The 19,192-nt window shown below is 34.9% G+C and overlaps 1 protein-coding gene across 4 annotated transcripts in view; it reads right to left on the reverse strand.

Moving 5' to 3' along the window:
* Nucleotides 1-5,286: 5,286 nt before the first annotated feature.
* Nucleotides 5,287-19,192, reverse strand: part of RAB11FIP2 (RAB11 family interacting protein 2) — a 41,762-nt gene continuing 27,856 nt past the window's right edge. For 2 of the 4 annotated variants that reach the window (XM_004050166.5, XM_019035362.4), the window contains 2 exons: nt 15,538-15,583; nt 5,287-9,694 (listed from right to left, as the gene is read on the reverse strand). In XM_004050166.5, coding sequence (XP_004050214.1) covers nt 9,467-9,694; nt 15,538-15,583 — 274 coding nt within the window. In that variant the 3' untranslated portion in view covers nt 5,287-9,466. The remainder of the gene's footprint in view (nt 9,695-15,537; nt 15,584-19,192) is intronic. The other 2 variants (XM_055351988.2, XM_055351987.2) reach the window with 1 other exon arrangement.

Raw genomic sequence — 19,192 nt, forward strand, 5'->3', positions numbered from 1 at the left:
CAATGGGATTAAAGGACCTTTCAATACCTAGGATTCTGTAGCCCAATCACTGCACTGAGCTTAGTTATTTCCAAGACTACAAATGAAACCTGGTGCTCCCCTCAAATACTTGCCTCCAAGATGACCCCAGGACACCCAAGTCATCCCCTAATCACAGCCTTCCTCTTTGGCTTGCTTCACAAAACAGAATGCTTGTTATGATTCCCACATGACTGCTGCAGTTACTGTGATACCTTGTCCCATGTAATGAAGAGCTCTTAGAAGCACAATTCTAATTGGCATTAATTCCAATATTTTAATGTAAAATCTGCTCACTTAAAGTTAGCAGTTAATGCCCTCTCAATATAGCAACTTGCCCAGAATAAGAAGAGAGCTTCATTTTTGGAAAGACTTACTGCTAGATTACAGACATTTTAAAAAATTAAAATACATGGATTGTCTTCATCGCAAACTCCTCCTGAATATTTCATGTGTTTTGTGCTTTATTTGCTGTGCATATCTTCACAGTGTGCGTTATTATTCAAATACTCCTAACAGATGGTCTCAAGTGCTACATATTATATAGCATTAAATGAATAGCTTGGTAAACAAATGAGTCAAGGATTAAAATATTTTACAGCTTATAATTCATGAAAGATGTTCAATAACAGTACATTAGTGAAAAAATCTTCAATGTAAACATAAAAACATTAAATGCAACTACTGGATCAGTCAACTGGTCATGACAAATGAATTATTTCTTTAAAAGAGGTGTTTGTCCTGTATGGTCTCTTATAACCTAAATTAATCTGAGGTTGACAACCAGTTTCCCAGTGAACCAGGCCTACTGTTTCCCTTCTCCACCCAACTCCCAGTTTTCTCTGCCATTTTCCCCCTTGCCTGCAAAACTAGGAAAGGAGATGAAACTCATAAACCAATGTGTTACTGTTTAGATTATCGGTAGCAAAATTTTGATGAAAGAGGTTGAAACTATAGGTTCAAATTGAGGATTCCGAATTAGCTATGGTTTTAATTATTTGTGCTCTCTAGTTTCCTAATACTAAGTTTGTACCATAGGCTAACCTAATGTTTAGCATTGAAGTTTTCATTGAGGGTTTGTATGATTAAAACAAGCAACAAATAAACACAAAAACAAATCAAACGCAACAATTTCTGCCTTGTTTAGATACCTTTGAACTCATTTCATAGTGTCAGTGTTCCAGACATTAGTCCACTGAGGAATAAAAACCAATAAAATACTCTCCCTATTGGATGTTTTCTTTCACCCCACCCTTATTTTAAATTACGTTATTTAATTGAATGCATAATGATCTTTTTATAATCATTTAGGGTTTCTAATATTTGATGCAAGACCTAACAAGACTTTCCAATTTCATTCTAGATCTCCCTAGAAACAAAACTTCAACCCAGTTTTGACTGTGAAAAGAACATAAGCTTTTTAATAAACAAGTTATTTGATGGGAGGCTGAAGCAGGTGGATCACTTGAGTTCAAGACCAGCCTGGCCAACATGGTTACACCCTGCCTCTACTAAAAATACAAAAATTAGCCATGCATGGTGGCACAGGCCTGTAATCCCACCTATTCAGGAGGCTGAGGGAAGAGAATTGTTTGAACCCAGGAGGTGGAGGTTGCAGCAAGCTGAGATCGTGCCATCGCACTCCAGCCTTGGTGACAGAGTGAAACTTCATCTCAAAAAAAAAAAAAAAAAAAAATAGAAAGTATGCATTAAATAAAACCTCTCACCTAAAGTCACAAGTGGGCTTCATTTGTTATCTTAAGGCCCATTACACAATTTCAGGCATACATTGAAAACTATTCTCTCACACTCCCTATGTGGCTGCATTCTTGATTTCCTTTTCTACACTAGTATCTTTTACGTCAGTTACGGCCTCTGTGAGGTTGAGAAAGATGCCCTCCTTAACCAAACTTTGAATAGTCAAGTCAGACCAATTGGAAGACTATTTTGGCACTTTTACATTAAGGCCCATTGTGTATTTTTTTCTTCTCAATCACAGTACCAAATCTTATTGCACAAACAAAACATATATCAATAATCAACAATATTTATCATGTATCTACTCTGCATAGGGCATTGTACTTATCTTATGAACATTCTACGTATATGAAGTTTCATCATACATGAGGTTTTTCTTTAAAATATATTCATCAAAAAACTTTTTAAAAATCACTTTATAAACAAATTGGCAAGGAAAGTTACATTAAGCCAAAAAACAAAAAAAAAAACCTAAACAGTATTCTCTCCAAACTACATTAAACTATGGGGGGGGAAAGAGTGGACAGGGTCCCTATCTCAATGGTTCTCAAATCTGAATATGCATTCGATCCACCTGGGAGAGCTTGTGAAAATGACTTTTTGGGTCCTACCCTCAGCGTTTCTGATTCAGTAGGTCTGGGTAGGGCCTGAGAATTTGTATTCTAACAAGTTTCCGGGTGACGTCGACATTGCTGCCCTGGGGATGACACTGTGAGCACCAGTGTCAGGGCTGGGATCAAAAAGCATGAGTGAATTTTAAATAGCCGATGTAAAGATTAAACTACGAAATCAGTGGCCATTATATTTTAATTGAAATATGTATTTAATGCCCTAAAAGTCACATGGAAATTTATTCACTTTCTATTACTGAAAACTGTCATACAATATCTGTGATTTGACCTTAGCACAACAGACGTGCAGTGATCTTTGGGACACCAGTAATTTTTATACAATTTTTACCAAAAAGACAAGATCATCATAAGTAAGATATTGAAAAGTCAAAACTACCACAAAAGAGTATGTGACAGATCCCAGGATAACACTTGAAAACGCTTTAAACATTAGAATCAGTGACCCTCAGACTGGACCTCTGGTTACCTGCACTGTTCTCTGAAAAGTCACTGTAGTCAGGCTCAGAGACAGGTATACTGGAGAAAGTCTTTTTTAAATTACATTTTAAAAAATTGTGGTAATAACATTTAGCATGAGATCTACCCTCTTGACAAATTTTTAAGCGTCTAATACGGTATTGTTAACTATAGGCATAATGCTGTTCCGCAGATCTCTAGAATTTACTCATGGTGCTAAGTGAAATTTTATAACCATTGAATAGTTACTCTCTATTTCCTCCCTCAACACCACCCCCCATCATCCCTGAAGTCCTGGGCGGGTTGTTCTCAGTCTAACATATTACACCCACCCCACATGCTCCTCAGCCAACCCAGTTTTTGATTAAACACAAAATCACTTGGGGAGGAAGCAAACGACAACCCTCCTCCAAACTGTTCTTACCATGATGACAATGGTAACTGATGTTACATTAGAAATATTGACTCACTAAGAAGAGACTGCAGGCTGTGTGTGGTGACTCACGTAATCCCAGCACTTTGGGAGGCTGAGGCGGATGGATCACTTGAGTAAGGAGTTCAAGACCAGCCTGGCCAACATGGTGAAATCCTGTCTCTACCAAAAATACAAAAATTAGCCAGGTGTGGTGGTGGGCGCCTGTAATACCAGCTACTCAGGAGGCTGAGGCAGAAGAATCGCTTGAACCTGGGAGGTGGAAGTTGTAGTGAGCCGAGATGGAGCCATGGCACTCCAGCCTGGGCGACAAGAGCAAAACTCTGTCTCAAAAAAAAAAAAAAGAGATTGCAAACAGGTGGCCCTTAAATTTTTTTGGTTAAAAAGAAAATGAGTTAACTGCCAACATTTGGAAACCATATTTCACAAAATCTGTATTACTTTCAGTTTCTCTAGAAAGATCAGGTTTAGCAATCTTGGACTTACATTCATTTCCGAATGGCCACAATGAGCTGGAGCTGAACAGCTGTTGCTCCTTTTTAGCGGAAAAAAAATGAGCTCTCCAGATTGCCACTGTCCTCAGTAATCCCTATTCTTTTCCACTCCACCTGCCCTATCATCCACTGTACCTTCCTGGCTCTGTAAATGTTTTGAGTTTGCAATTCCTGCACTAAGGGTTGCAGCACAAATGAGAAAGTTTGCTGGGAACTGCACATAACCCCCAGTCTCACTCTCAACACACTTTTCCATCATTTGCCAGAGCATAACAGAATGTAACACTATCATAGCAATAATCTTTACGTCGTTCTAATTTTAAAAAATTACGCACAAACTTTGGTACTAATGTTAGTGACCAACCATACCATACCTTACATCTGAACACAACACACCATAATTGAAATCCTCTGACAGAGAAATTTGATTTTGTGCTTTCTAGCATAAATTTGGCTTTTCAGTATGCCAAATGATGAAACCACTGAACATTTAAGAATCAAGTTTTAGGGTGCGAGGACTGTAAGATCAAAATTAAGCACTCTTAGTTCATGTAATTATAGGTACATAAATACAAAATTAAATATTGCTCACAAGTATTAACTGTATAATCATAAAAATATAAAAGTATGAAGTTGTGGTATCACGTAAAATTATCTGAGGAAAAATGTCAAATGTTGGGCATTTAGGTCACAAGCCCTACATGAAAAATGGCCACCTTAACAGACTCATAACAGCTCTCTACTTCCAAATTACTCCAAATATTTTTGCCTCAGGAGAGTAAGGAAAAAGAAACGTGCATGCTGTGGGCAGGTGGAAAGAAGATCTAAAGGAGATGTGCTGGGAGAAGTAGAGCGACAGGTTCAACGGGCCTCCAGAAGAGACTACAATTCCAGAACAGAAAGGTGTTCTGGTCTGCTGAGAAATCCCTTGTGCCAAATATGTATGATTTATGTCTAAGACTACATATGGTTCATGTCCCATAATCTAGAATACAACTGCCTAATACACTGCCATAAAAATGTACCCATACCTCGGATGGAGGGGCATGCACTTAGACTGTCGTGTTGAGGGGACTGGAAGTGGTGACTGATTAATGACTTCTGGTAGATGCTGGAGGATGAAGTGGTGAAAAATGCTACCGGCTGTACCAACCCTATTCTACTTTCTTCAGTACCACAAAGGGTTTTCTTACATTTCCTCTGAAAGCTTGTGCATTCCCTACCTTACGGGGTTGTTGTGAGAAATAAAATAAAGCATAAATAGGAAGTACTCAGCAGAGACCTCAGCCTATATATAAATACTCAAATATCATTTCTACTAAATCGTAAGCTCCATCCCTATGAGGGGATGTCTTATATGTAGAGGGCATCCACACATTTGTTGAAGAATGTTCACTTGTACTTAAAAACTACTCTTTTGAATGACTTTTCAGAACTATTTTCATAGTAAAATAAGTTTGTAGGTCTTACAGAATATGTGCTACAATACACCAAATAAGAGGCATCCTAGGTATTTATTAAAAAACAAGGAGGACTCATATATAAATCCATTATGGTAACACCACTGTATCTGTAATAAATGTTGACAACTGAATTAAGTTTAAACACTTTAATCAACTGTAAGTCAATAATCATATACTATATAAAAATTCTGATTCATGCATCAGATTACATAAATTATACAATTGTCACATTATACAATGCTTACATACTTTTGAATTTGTACCTGCAAAAATGCATACAAGTTATGAGAGCATTTACTTAAGAAGATAAGTGTTATACTCTTCAGTTATAAATAATGCTTCTATCTTTCAAATACCCGCTAAATATATGCATTTCTAGATCTGCAGCATTTTTTTGTACCTCAAAACACAAACCATCTGGAAGCTTCGAAGATTAACAGGCCCACATGTATCATGTATTAGACTTCAACTCCACTGTGAGAGTGCACTTTTTGATGGATAAAATAAATGGAATGAAACATCAACTCTATTTTAATGCTTGAAGAGCTTCTATACCTCTTATTAAATATATCAGAAAATGCTTCATATGCAGATTAATTAGCTAAGGTGCTACCAATTGCATATTAAATACTTCCAATGATTGCATCTGGATTATTAAAGTTCTACATCTGTGCAAATGGGGGCTTTCCACGTGTGCTGACAGACCCTTCTACATACCATCATGGCCCAGCAGCACTGTGATCCTTTCCCTTACTTCAAAGGGACCAAGTGAATGAGCATGCATCATACTTCACTTACACATACACACAAGTGACACCTATCACCTACAAGACATATGAGTACATGAACATCAAAAAAGTTTCAGCTTGATTTACAAATCCAAGGTAAATTGCTTCTTCTGAAAAGCTACAGAGGAAAATAAAAGCTCTAGTGTAACATTTACTGTAGATATATTAGACAACAGTTTTTTTGTTTTTTTTTTTAGATTCTCTTTGTTAAAGAATAAGCACCCTTCCGGGGATGGTAGGCAGGGAGGCGTGGTGGTGAGGGAGTTGCTGGAGGAATAACATGAAGAAAACAAGTCTGTCACTAATGAGCTTAGTTTTACTTAGGTTTCCATTCATGAAACCCTTTTAAATACAAGGCAACATTTTCACAGCTGGAAAATTACAACTAAATCTTGATTTACCGCCAAAAGCAATAGATGTAGTTATGTATAATCTATGGATAATACTACATTCAGGGGACAATGGCAAAACTAGGCTCAATGCAGAACATAGCAGCAAAAAGCAATACTTAAACGTTTTTCATGAATGGGTTACATGTTGTTTTATATACAATTCTAAGATATGACCCTGGTATTCAATAAATGAAACTTGAAGCGTAAGTGGTAGGAAGGTATGTTCAATATTTTTAAAGCTGAATTTTAGAATTGGTTATAAAACAATACTGCTTTAAAAATAATAGCAGAAATAGTTTAATTATGTAACAGAAGTACATTAGCTTAAGATAGTCTTGAGATAAATATCAATTCTGTGATTTTAAAAAATCCTCTTGGTAGTAGTGTTTTGGGAATGCATTCTTTAAAGCATAAAAGCAAAAATAAACTCTATAATCTAGTGTATTGTGCATTATTTAATAAGCACATATATTTTATTTCCATTTCTAAGCAACTAACAAAATACATTAGAATACCTAAAGTTATGTTTTGGAAAAATAAACTAAGGTGACCTTCTTGGCCTCTTTTTCTACAACGTGAGAAATTAAAACTACTTTGCACTTCTGCCCAAACACAGGAAACACTGATACATTTACTTGGGAACTAATTTTTACTTTTTGTTTTTAGTTTTATTATTTTGACTGATTATGAAAATATGCAGTAAGTTTACTCTAGGTAATGAGTGAAAATTCACAAACATTAGAACAGCAAATTTTCAGGCAGCGATGAATGTATTAATAGATCTAGTTTTAAATATAATACTTGTCTCAGATTTAAAGAGAAAAATTTTGATTGAGTTATAACCAAATCACTCATGTATGAATAAAGCTAAGACTCAATAGCTTTTATATAGGAAAAGAATCGCTCCTTAAAAATCAATTTCCCCATAAAAAGAAGAGCAGTACTTGAACCATACTTTTAAATGAGTTCTATTTATGTAAAACATATCCCCAATACAAAACTGACATCTTGGTTCACTCTATAAACAGCAAATTTGGCCAAAGCATATTATTATAGTATCTGCAGATACTGTCATAATACTGAAAACATAGATTTTCACATTTTAAGAAGTGTATGAAAAGACTCAATACTACTACCAGACAAAAACAAATGCTGAGAATTTTGTAACATTTAGTTAATTAAAAGTGGCACCATGTTTAAAAAAAAAAAAAAAAACGACCAAGACCTCAAATGGGAAAATACCATTCTATACCAGACTTTGAGGTTTATTACAGAATCTTCAGGAGAAAAAAATTGATAAAAGCTATTTTTCCTTCTCCATTTCTTAAAGCATTTAATTTTTATGAAAAAAAGTTCATAATTTCAAAATGTATGTTCTTACAGTAAAACTGAAATGCAGAAGATACAAATAACAAGGGGTTTTAGTTTACAAATACGAGCTTGGCCAAGTATTCTCTGATTCAAAATACTAAAATAAGCAAAAAAAACCCCCAAACTATTATATCGGCTTTTTATTTAACTTTCAATGGAGTCTTAACAGAGATAAGTATTAGAAAAAAATGCAATTCATGGAAAGATTGGGGAATATGTAAGTCTCCATATGGAGATGAATTTTCATTTTAAATTCAGAAAGACATAGATACTCTCAGTGTTTTATAGTATTTCAGACTTTTAAGGCTGAAAAATAAGCAGAAGATTAGCAATATTTTTATAACAATGCTTGTCAATTTAAATTTCAGAAAAAAATTGTACAAATCATATAAAAATAATCCATGGAAGAAATCAATATTTTGGGGGAGTGGACTTTAAAATAGAACATAATTTTGTAATAAATCAATTCTTAAAGGGTGGATGTGGAGTAATGCATAATGTCACGCTAGTAAAGGTCTCTTCTAAAAACTCACTCTTCCTTTAGTAAGTCTTATTCTGGTTCAAGACCCAAAGGCAACCATCTGCTCTATTATTTATGTAACCTGAAACCAAGCCTAATTCTTCATTCCTGGAATCTGCCCGCTGCTTTGGGTTATCAGACACACCAGGCAATCACATACTTCCCGCAATTATTTTCAGATATAACTTTATAATATTTGCTTTGCTAGTGATTTAAAGGCATGCAGAATTTCAACAAAACAAGCTATATTAGCTTATCTTCTGCTTATACCTTAAACAAACTCAAATGTTAAGATAATTAATTCAAATAAATTCATGCTGTTATGAAGTTAATGAAGTCTCCTAAAATTTGTCATTCTTTAAAAAAGGACTTGAGATGATCACTTTTGGGGAAAGAGAAAAACTTTGATGCTAGAATAATATATAGCAGCTCACTTTGAAACCAAGGTCCATGTAGTCAAGAGTGATTTGAAGCAGCTTCTCTATAACAAACCATGACAGTAGGAATGATGACTTGTCTTGCATCAATAGAGCACACACATTTTCAAATCAAGAAATTGGTAGCCTAACTTTAGAGGCAATCAATTGTTTCTAAATGTTCTAAAAACACATGTATATATGAGGTATATGCCTATATTTTATATACAAGATACATGAATATATATATATTCATGTACATATGTGTATATAAAATATAAACTGTTTTTTTAGTAGTGTTTATAACGAGCAGTATTCCTGAAGCTAAATATTTCTACAAACTGATTTCTGAGAAACCAGCCACAGCATCAATTCTGCTTTATGAAAAATCTATTCCTGAGGAACAACTCACGTACTTCTGAAGATATTTCTGGGCCTATGGCAGATTAGTGGGTCAGTACCAGCACCTGAGTGAGTCCTAAGGAACCACTTATTCATTGAGAATCTGGCCCATTTTCAATTTAAACATTTAAATGATTTAGCTTGCTTCAAAGGTCACTCTTGATAGTCCCTGCTAATATTTACAGGTAAAACTACTCTTCACAATAAAGGAGAATATGTAATGAAACCTGATAGTGTAGTCTCTTTCAGTAACAAGTTTTTCCTTCCTTCCTTCTTTCTTTCTCTCTCTTTGTCCAATTAACAATACAATACAATTGGCTTTATTAACTGTTAGAGAATTTGCCAGCTTTCCTGGATGGTTCATATGGCACTCTGAGAATACTGGGTGTTTCTTCCATTACCCTTACAAGGAGGTTGTCGATGTAGTCCTCGAGTTCCCGGATGTGGGTGTCTTTCCTCCTAAGGAGTTCTTTGTGCTTCACCAGCTCCTGCAGAACCTCTTCATAGGTCAGGCTACGATACCCTGCAGTGGCATCAAAGGGGTTGCTGTCCTAGAACAGGATAAAGACTGTCACTTTCGCAGATATAACATCTGGGACAAACATTAAGAATTACCTGGAACTTCGACTTTTTGTTTTTCAAACCCTGATGAAGTTTTTCGCTAGCCTTGCTTAGAGTGAATGTGACAGTTCACAAATTGGCTAGCCAGTCCTGAGGCAAGAACTAGGGCAGATGCACCAAAGTTTTGACTATAACTCTAAATCCTAAAACCCTTTCTAACATTGTGGGCAATTTCCTAATATCTGAGACTGGTTATATCATGTAAGATTACATTAAGAGATGAAATATTCTATAATAAATACAACTAAAATAGATGAAAACTAAAGATTTCTAAAAGTTAACTCAGAGGAACTGTAAGAAGTAACTGAAAACTATACACTTGGACTTGTGTCCTTATGAAACTGCTTCCACTGAACTGTGATTTAATGTTACATGTTTGGCTTCTTAGTGAAGATGGTTACAGCAAAAATCTTTTCTAATTTGCTATGAAAATGGAAGCACTCCGAATTAAATCAAAGATTATCCTTACAGGAAGCCCCATGGGAGTAACTTCTGTTTTAATTTAGAAACAGGCAGAACTTTTCCTCCCCTGAGTAACTGGTCTATTTCTTTCTCCTATAATAATATCTAATTTATCTTCTTTCCCTTTTTGACCCTGGTTATCAGGAAACTCAAGAGTTCAACCATATTAATACTACGGTTAGTATATTTGCATTCTCTCCCATTTCATCTATTTACTTAACTTTATTCTATTGACAAAAATTCTTTTTAGGCAAAAGCATAAATATAACCAAAAATCTTTTTTAAAAGACACTTACTAATTCACTGTTATTACAAAGCATTCTAATATTAATGTTATATCAAAAGTGAAAGAAAAATATTTCTCAGGAATTTAATCAAGGCCCTGTAACATCATCTTTTATTTATAGTGTATAGCATTAAGAGTTTTCATTCTGTAAAACATAATGCCCAATTACAACTAAGCAATTTTTTATTCTTTTTAAATCATAGTTCTCTCATTAAGCCCAACAATTTAAAATAATTTTCATCACTATCTTTTAAAACATTTCCATTTGGCTTTAAGGAAACTTAACTAAAATATTGAGGAAATTGGTTTTCTTGCTCTTAAGGAATACTATCTAATCTATTCAGTGGAGGATGGGGAATGGGGACTGGTGAATGCAGAATGACCCCCACCCCCAATAAGAATTAAACTGTCCTTCCCTGTTTTCAGGATCTACTTTAATAGTGCTATGTATTTGGGGGTGTTCATGAGAAAAGCCAAAGTTTAACTTTTCACTGGCCCTCCCCACTTCCCCAGCCTCTCAGCCCAAGGAACCAGGACTTTACCAGACCAGAGAAAGAGAAGCTAGAGTACAGATACCAATTTGATGCTTGGGTCATTGAAGCACACCCACTTCTCCAGGATAAGTGAAAACATTCAGGACTGAAAAACTTTTCCAATTTCATAGAATCTCTCAGGCTTTGTGGAGAAGATACAGCTTGCGCTAGGCCTTCAAGAGTTTGCAGGCAGAAATGCGTAATGGGGCATTTCAAGCAGTGAACTCTGCTTGTTCAAAGAAGGAAACAAGGCTCAAGGCATAGTGGCCAACAGGTAATCCAATAACAGGTACTCTGTAGAGCATGGCTGGAAAATACTGTACAGGACAGTGAGCAGACGGGCTGAAATGGAAGGTTTGAAATAGACCACCAAGAATGCTGAATGGTAGTATAAAGAATTTTTAGACTTTTGCTATGGAAAATAGGAAGCCACTGAAGGTTTCTAAACAGCGAAAGGATATGATTAAAGCTATGTTCCAGGAAAAGTAAAATGGCAACAGTGGAATCATTTGGAGGGGCTAAGATTAGGTATAGGGCTATTGAAATATGAAAGACCAGAGTTAGCAAGAATGAATAGAGAGGATATTAAAGGGAAGTGAGTTTAAATTCTATAAAATATGTCTAAAACAACTTAGTTTATTTTAGCATTAGAAACTGGAAACAGATGTAAGTTTCAGTCATATTTCCTTCATCCTTAAAAACATTTCAAATATTGTTCTAAAACCATTAAAGGACAATTCTAGAGACAAGTGTTGTTTTACTTCTCTCTCCTCTCTCAGATCAATTAATCTTTTATAAGTCTACACACACGCGTGCACACACACACACTCTCATGCACGTAGTTACTAGTTTAATTGGTCATAATATATAGTTTAGAGATACATAAGTATTAATTACATTCTTATAAAAGATTATGTTAAGCCGTTTTCTACAGTAAAGAGAAGACATAGTGTAGAGTTTGGTATACTTTTGAAATTTCTTAAAAATAAGCTAAAGTGTCTTACTTCAACTCGAGTAATTCTGCATAAATTTGAGAGAGAAAGCAACTTGGGTCTCACTTTTCTTATCTGATAGATGAGATGTTCTCCATGGTCCCTTTCAACTCTAAAATTGTCTGGTATACCAAGTGATTTTTCTAAACCACACTTTAAAAACTAATAAACTCTAACTAATGTGATTTCACTTTTCTAATAAAACATTTACTGAGAAATTCATGTTCTTGTGAGAACTGCAGGGATTAATGAAAGGAAGCTAAATGGGATTCATTACTGATTAGTTGACTGCTTTATGCTTTTTCTTTATTTAACATAATAAAAGCATCTATTCAAGTCTCTCTAATCTTAATAAAATTACACATATATAAACTGATTTCTCCAAACTAATTAAGCTATGAAATAGTTAAAAAAAAAAGTGCACTGTTATATTTAACACTATTACCAGCTAATGTAGTTAAAAATTTTTTGTAACATTTCTCTAAAGACACTGAAGATGAAAGACGTTTCAAAAATTTGTGTTTTGATATAAATTAAAGCCATGATATAAATTAATAGTTTAATCTTTCAAAATAATCAATTATTATTTCAGACTACTGGTCATACTTTATAGCCATACTCTAGAATACACAGATATGTTATTTGGATTATTTTTTTTTTCCTTACAACAATCTAACACTAATGTGTAGACAGATTTCCTGGAAATACATTTCTGGCCTTTTCAATAAATTTTCCGTTTGTCCTTTTATGTGAAAATTTCACCTCAAATTTTAGCATCAAGTTTCTAGGCAGGAAAACATCTTAGAAACATATGTACTATGAACTATATTCTGGAAAAGAATATAAAATAATTAAAAACAGTTTCATGCTGAGTTCCAGATTTTATCTAATATTTGAAAACAATGTAAACCTTCTAATTTTAGGCATGAGATTCTTAAATTGACTGATGTACTCCACATATATATATATATATATATTTCTGTTTGTTGATATAACTCCAAATAAAATAATGATTAAGTAATATAAACAATAGAAAATTAAAACATATGCTCATTACAAAAATTATTTTTTTAAAGAGGAAAACTCTCAGGTAAATATAAAAATTATTTTTTCGAAAGATTGTTCTTGCAAAAACTTGCAAAATTCATAACTCTCTAAACTGGCAAAGACCAAATGCAACTTACAATGGTTACTCCAAAGTGCTCATTATTTTTTCTTACAGTACTCCATACAGACAGCACTTATGTTTTTAAGATGTTTTCTTATTTTGAAATTTAATGTAAATTTTTCTTCTCTCTTCCCCTTTTACAACCAACCCTTTCTCATTTCTACCCCACCTCTGTTAAAAATGTCCATATGCAGACATAGAAGATGTGGACTGGTAAGAAAATATTAGAATTACTACATGAAGTTTTCTAACCCAGAATTTTAAATAGTACAGTTTTGCATAAGATTTTGAGAACTGCTAGTGATCTATTTTTGCTTTACACAGTCTAGCCTTTTAAACTAGGAAATGTACATTTTTTACAATATTTAAATTTAAACAAAAGCAAATTATCAGGACTCAAAATAACTGAAGATTTAAAGAAAGGTTGTCCTGGTAACCAAATATTGGTGGGGTACTAACTGACATCCAAGGCAACTAGAGGAGAGAGAGAAAAAAAAAATGAAGGCTTGGCATTCTCTGATCATCTCATTATTGTTCTAATGAGGAACTTTGCTCTGGGAATATCATCTCAGCTACTTTCACATCTTTTGTCCTACTCCCTTCATCTCCCTTTCAGTTCTTAATTAGGCCTTAAAGAGCTCACACTGCCCTTTCAACTGGCTACTGCTCCTGTTTAAACACTGTGCTTTCACAGACAGGTGTTGGCACTAGCATATAAGACATACAAACTTAATTACAAAATACTATGTCCAGAGGGAGAAAAAATAACTTGGTGGATGGCTATTATTGGAGAACTTAATGTAAATTACTTCAAACATCTTATAATCTTCAACATAAAAATTGTTCGAATGCTTTTCTTCAACCATGATCAGTACGAAGATGCGCTTCCTCCTCTTAATTGTATCTTGCAGTAAATTAACAACACCTAGTAATCCTTTAACTGTCATTTAGAATAGTTAGTATTCCAGAGAAAAATAATCACACATCAAGGATTCTTTTATCACCTTTAAATCCTTTAACTAAAACAATTTTCACATTTTATTTCTTTAAAGAATTCTAAGGATGCTTTTACAGCAATAAATTACAAGATTTGGAAAAGTACATTTACAAGCAATCGAAATTGTAATTAAGGTTACTTAATAAACAATAGCTACACATTAAATCGATTTTTTTGATGTTGCATTTTGTTTGAGATTAAGTAACCGCCTGATAGAATTCATTTTACTATCTGATCAAAGGCTGACTTCATATTTTCTCACATTTCTCGCCGGACTGCCATATTATAAAGACTTGAGAATTTATAAAACATCAAAACTTACGAATCGTTTAAATAAAACAGCAAAAACACAGTACAAAGTCCTGTGCTTCTGCAACAGTTTCCACAATTTTAAAGATAAACAACTGCATTTAGAATGGTTTAGAAAATAAACCCTAAACCCACCTTAGCTTCTTCTAGCCATGTCACATCCTAAAAAATAGTGATATGTGATATGGGATTGCCTAAAAAAATTCTTACTATACATCTGGATCACACACATCAAGGACAGATGGTTGAAACAGCAACCACCAGTGTCTTGGAATAAAGCCTCTATTTCTGTTATTCAGTGAGAATTTAGTTTTCTACCAAGAACATTTGCCCATATTTTGGCAAAGTAATTTATTCTCTACGTTTAATATAGTTAGAATTGATTGCAGATGCAATGGAACTCTGAACAGAGATTAAATACTGGACTTCAAATACTACAATAAAGTTCAGATTATCTGAATAATCCTTGCAAAATACGTGAGTTGATTTAGGTGGTTGCTACCAATCCTGTTAACATATTTGGTTTTGTTCTGACGAGAAAGATAAGTGTCCTAAAGTATTTGTTCTTTCAAATACTTTCCTGGTTATCTGGCTCTCCTGCCAGGATGCTTTTCTATTGTTGAATGTTAACAAGCAGCTTTATTCTTTCTTCAATCCTTGTCCCAACAACAACAAAAAATAGTCTTTTCTACGTGCTCTTATTTCATAACCACAAATTTGACCCTGACATACAGCTTGCATATTAATTTCAAAAGTCTGTAAACAAAATATGTATATTCTAAATTGGCTTCAATTATAACCAATTTTGCTTGAAGTTTCATAGATCATACGAGTCACACCCTATTGTATATCAAAGGCAAAGACTGTATTTTACTTTCTTTCTTTCTCCTAAAATTACTATGCTAAGCTACAATTCTTAGGTAAGTGAGGCAGAAGGCAAGAAGACAAAGGCATTTTTAGAAATGTGTGCCAGAGAAAAAGACCGGCTTACTCTTTGACAACCCTCTAACCCCTTCAGCAACTTACCGGGATTTTCCTGAGGTCTTCATTGCTTGTTGGACTCATATGAAAACTAATAAAACACAAACAAATGTTAAAAGTGTCACAACTCATGTGGGAGGAAACATAAAAATAGAAAAATTTTAACCAACATTGTAATACAAATTTCTAAAGCCCTACGTTATTCAGATGAGTGAAATTTAATCCAAGAAGTAGAAAAAATCCAGTATTTCCCCAACATTCTTAAAGCATCATTACAATTTCAAACTTTGAAGGAAAACTTTTTAGTTATCAGAACTGAAGAATGAAATAGGAAGTTTCTAAACAACTTTAAACATAGCACTTTTATCCAGCAAGATATTTTGCAAAACTAATTTGTGTGAGAGATTTCCCATTATATTTACACACAGTCACTCACCTTAGGCCCTCTGACATAAAACTAGGGAGAATTAAGTACATTTAGGTTGGAAAGATTATAGAATAAAAGAGTTAAAGCAATCTGTTTAAAAATGCCATAAGTGTTAGAAAACTCAGCTTTCAAACATTACCCTATCAATAAGAATAAATTCAGAATTGTGAGAAACATTTCTCTCGTTAATGTGATTTCTAAGTAGCTAGTCTTGAAAATTTAAATACTGAAACGAATCAAAACAACACAGATTTCTTCCATGCAGAGAAGAAAACATCACAGCTGAATGCTATAACTATTTTCTTCTTTGAAACATGCCCATTAGATGGGACTGCAACCAAAAGACGCTAAACTTCAAAGCCATCTGATGAGTAAATATTTCATCGGTGCTATTCAAGTTTAATTTTTTACCCAGCACTTAAAGGTATTAGCCTTTAAAACCTTCAAAAAGCATCAGTGTCCTAAGAACCTTTTTATTCCATGCACAAAACAACAACTGTAAAATATGTATGTTTTCATTATCTGTCCCTTGCCAGTAAAATAACTGGCATCCTTTGAAGATTAAGAAATTTACTTTTAAAACTTTTGATTGTGTGACAAAAAGTCTGGACACTGGATATAATGTTGGTAAAGTATCTGTAATTACGTGTACAAATCCTACGCTCTAAGATGTACAGGGCACACATGTACAACCACCTCCAGAGAGTTTCCCATGTAACCAAGATTTCACTGGCTATGACTAAGATTTGAAGTACTACCTTCCAGAAGTGATTGCTCGCCTTTTCTAACTAGAACTCCTAAGGATAAATTTAGTATTTCAGCAGAGCTGGGTTGCATGTAGAGAGAGTGAAACATGTTTTAAAAACCTACAAAGCACCAGTTAAAGGCCTGTGTGGCTGGCACATTTTCTTAACATCTTTATGGTATTCTGCATGGTCCTGGACTCAAGTCACTATACCAGCAAAGCATCAAGAGCCCACAAAGGAGTGGCTTAAAAGACAAAAACTAAATCCAAAAAGCATTCTCACATAGTCCACCTTAGCCTAGAGTGCCGTGGTAGCAGCTGCTAACACATGTGGTTTCCATCCTCTCTGATTTTCGATCCAAGGTAGCCAACAGGGGGTCCAGTGGGATTAATCTCTCCTACCCCATTATCTCACAGCATGTTTTCTAATAGGTCAAGAAACACATTCTGCTACATCTCCCATCTGACTGGGATATTCTAAAAAACAAAATGATTTACACTCAGGCCCGACAGCATACAAGGTGCTTGCAAGCAGAGAAGTGGCTGGAGCCAGGTGGTGTGAATTCAAATCCTGTTTCTGCCCTGTGACCTTGAGCAAGTTACCTAACTTTGATTGTGTCTTGGTTCCCTCATCTGTAAAATGGAGATGGCAACAGTATCTACCACATAAGACTCCTGTGAAGATTCAATGAGTTAACTACATGGAAGACACTTAGCACTGTGACTACCAGATAGAACATTATTTTATTTCATAAATAAAATAATGAAATAATTATTTCATAAACTTTTACATAGCACTTAATGTGTGCCAGACGCTGTTCTAAGCACTTTACCAAAATTAACTCATTTAATCTTCATGATCCTTACGGTAGTCTTACGGTCCAGTATCTTCCACATCTTCATTTTAAAGGTAAGGAAACAAGTCACAGAGAGGTTAGGTAACTTGCGTGTGGTCATTCTGTTAGTAGCTGGTGGAGCTGTCTGGCTCTAGACTGTGTCCTCCTATGATACACAGCCCTAGCCCCATTCCGTGTATACAGATTTACTTAGTGAGCACTGGCTGCACTGCAGAAGCCCTGAACATATAGGCCACATAGATGAATCAGAGAATAACAATGCTGCATTTCGAGAAGGCACACGGTAGAGATATACTTGTGGGAGGTGGGGGAGAGCACTCTGAATAATTAAATTTTTAGACCTCATAGAGAAATGAAATGTTCTATCACAGCAATTAGTCAAGGAATGCCTAATTCATGGAAAAAGCAGGATTTAAAATGACATGAAGGATATGTTTGGCAGGCTAGACAAGGAGGGCTCTGCAAACATATGGCGTGGCCTGGGGCTGTCAGACAGTATACTGTGTTGCTGCAGGACACGGAGGAGACCGGCAGCGAGGCAGCAGGGTCGGCAGGAGCCCATAAAGGTTCTGACGACGCATTCCTCAGGCCCAATCCGTAGAGCAGGAGGTAAGCTTTGGACAATGTTAATCTTTTCTTGTAAATATTTAAACATTTTATATTTGGTGGCATAATCCATCTCATTGTATCCTTGAGGTTGAACAGTATTATGACTATATAAATTTCGGTATATGTCTCAGGAAGAAATCACTGAACTAAGAAACAGAAATATCGGTATTATATTTATTGCAATAAGGGTTTTCAAGGAACAACATTTAGGACAAAGATTTTATCAAAATCACAAAACTAACCATATGTAGTAGCCAACCACAGCTTATAAAACTAAAATGCAACTCAATGGCTGCTGAAAAATGCCTGAGAATTCCTAAGAATGCTGAAAATGTCACAACTCTAAGGGGAAGGGTTTGCAGTGCGGCAAGCCCGGCTACTTCCCATTCTACCTGAGTGATCTGAGCCACTCTCTCCAGCTCCCCACAGTGCAGATCTGAGTGAGAGGCTCTTGTACTGGGTATTGTCTGAAGTCTAAAGGCAGAACCCCTCCCTTGTGGTCTGCTTTATATTCACACACTGACGTGTCAAACACTTGACGAACTCAGTCATTCATGGCTGCCTTTTTTGATCTGTCCCTAATGGGGAAAAAAGAGTTAACTGAACTGGATTGAATTAGCTTGGTGAAAAATAAAATGTCTCTATTTATTGAAGTGTGGCACCAATTTGTGATATCTTTCTCTTTGGACTGCCGTCCTCATGTCAGACAAGATATCGAATAATCCGGTCTGACTGCTCAGCCGAGCTGCTGACAGGTTAAGGAAAACGGTGTTTTTAATCAGGTGCAAAATAAACCTAGATACACTCACATTTAAAAAGGAGTCTATGTAAAATGAAACTACAGAATTTAAACATTTTAAATTAGTATTTTAAAAGTTATTTTAAATAAAATGACTTAACATTCTGAAGTTTTTACGCAAAAGCATCAATAGTTTTACTTTGAGATATTTCCAAATGTTAAAGAATTTTCCCCAGTAAACTCTAATTCTAAAATTTGAAATGTTTTCAAATATTTCTAGGAATCACTAGTATCTCTTCTACAATATCACCTGTTAATTTACC

The sequence above is a fragment of the Gorilla gorilla genome, chromosome 8 (genome assembly GCF_029281585.2).
Source record: "Gorilla gorilla gorilla isolate KB3781 chromosome 8, NHGRI_mGorGor1-v2.1_pri, whole genome shotgun sequence".
NCBI lineage: Eukaryota > Metazoa > Chordata > Mammalia > Primates > Hominidae > Gorilla > Gorilla gorilla.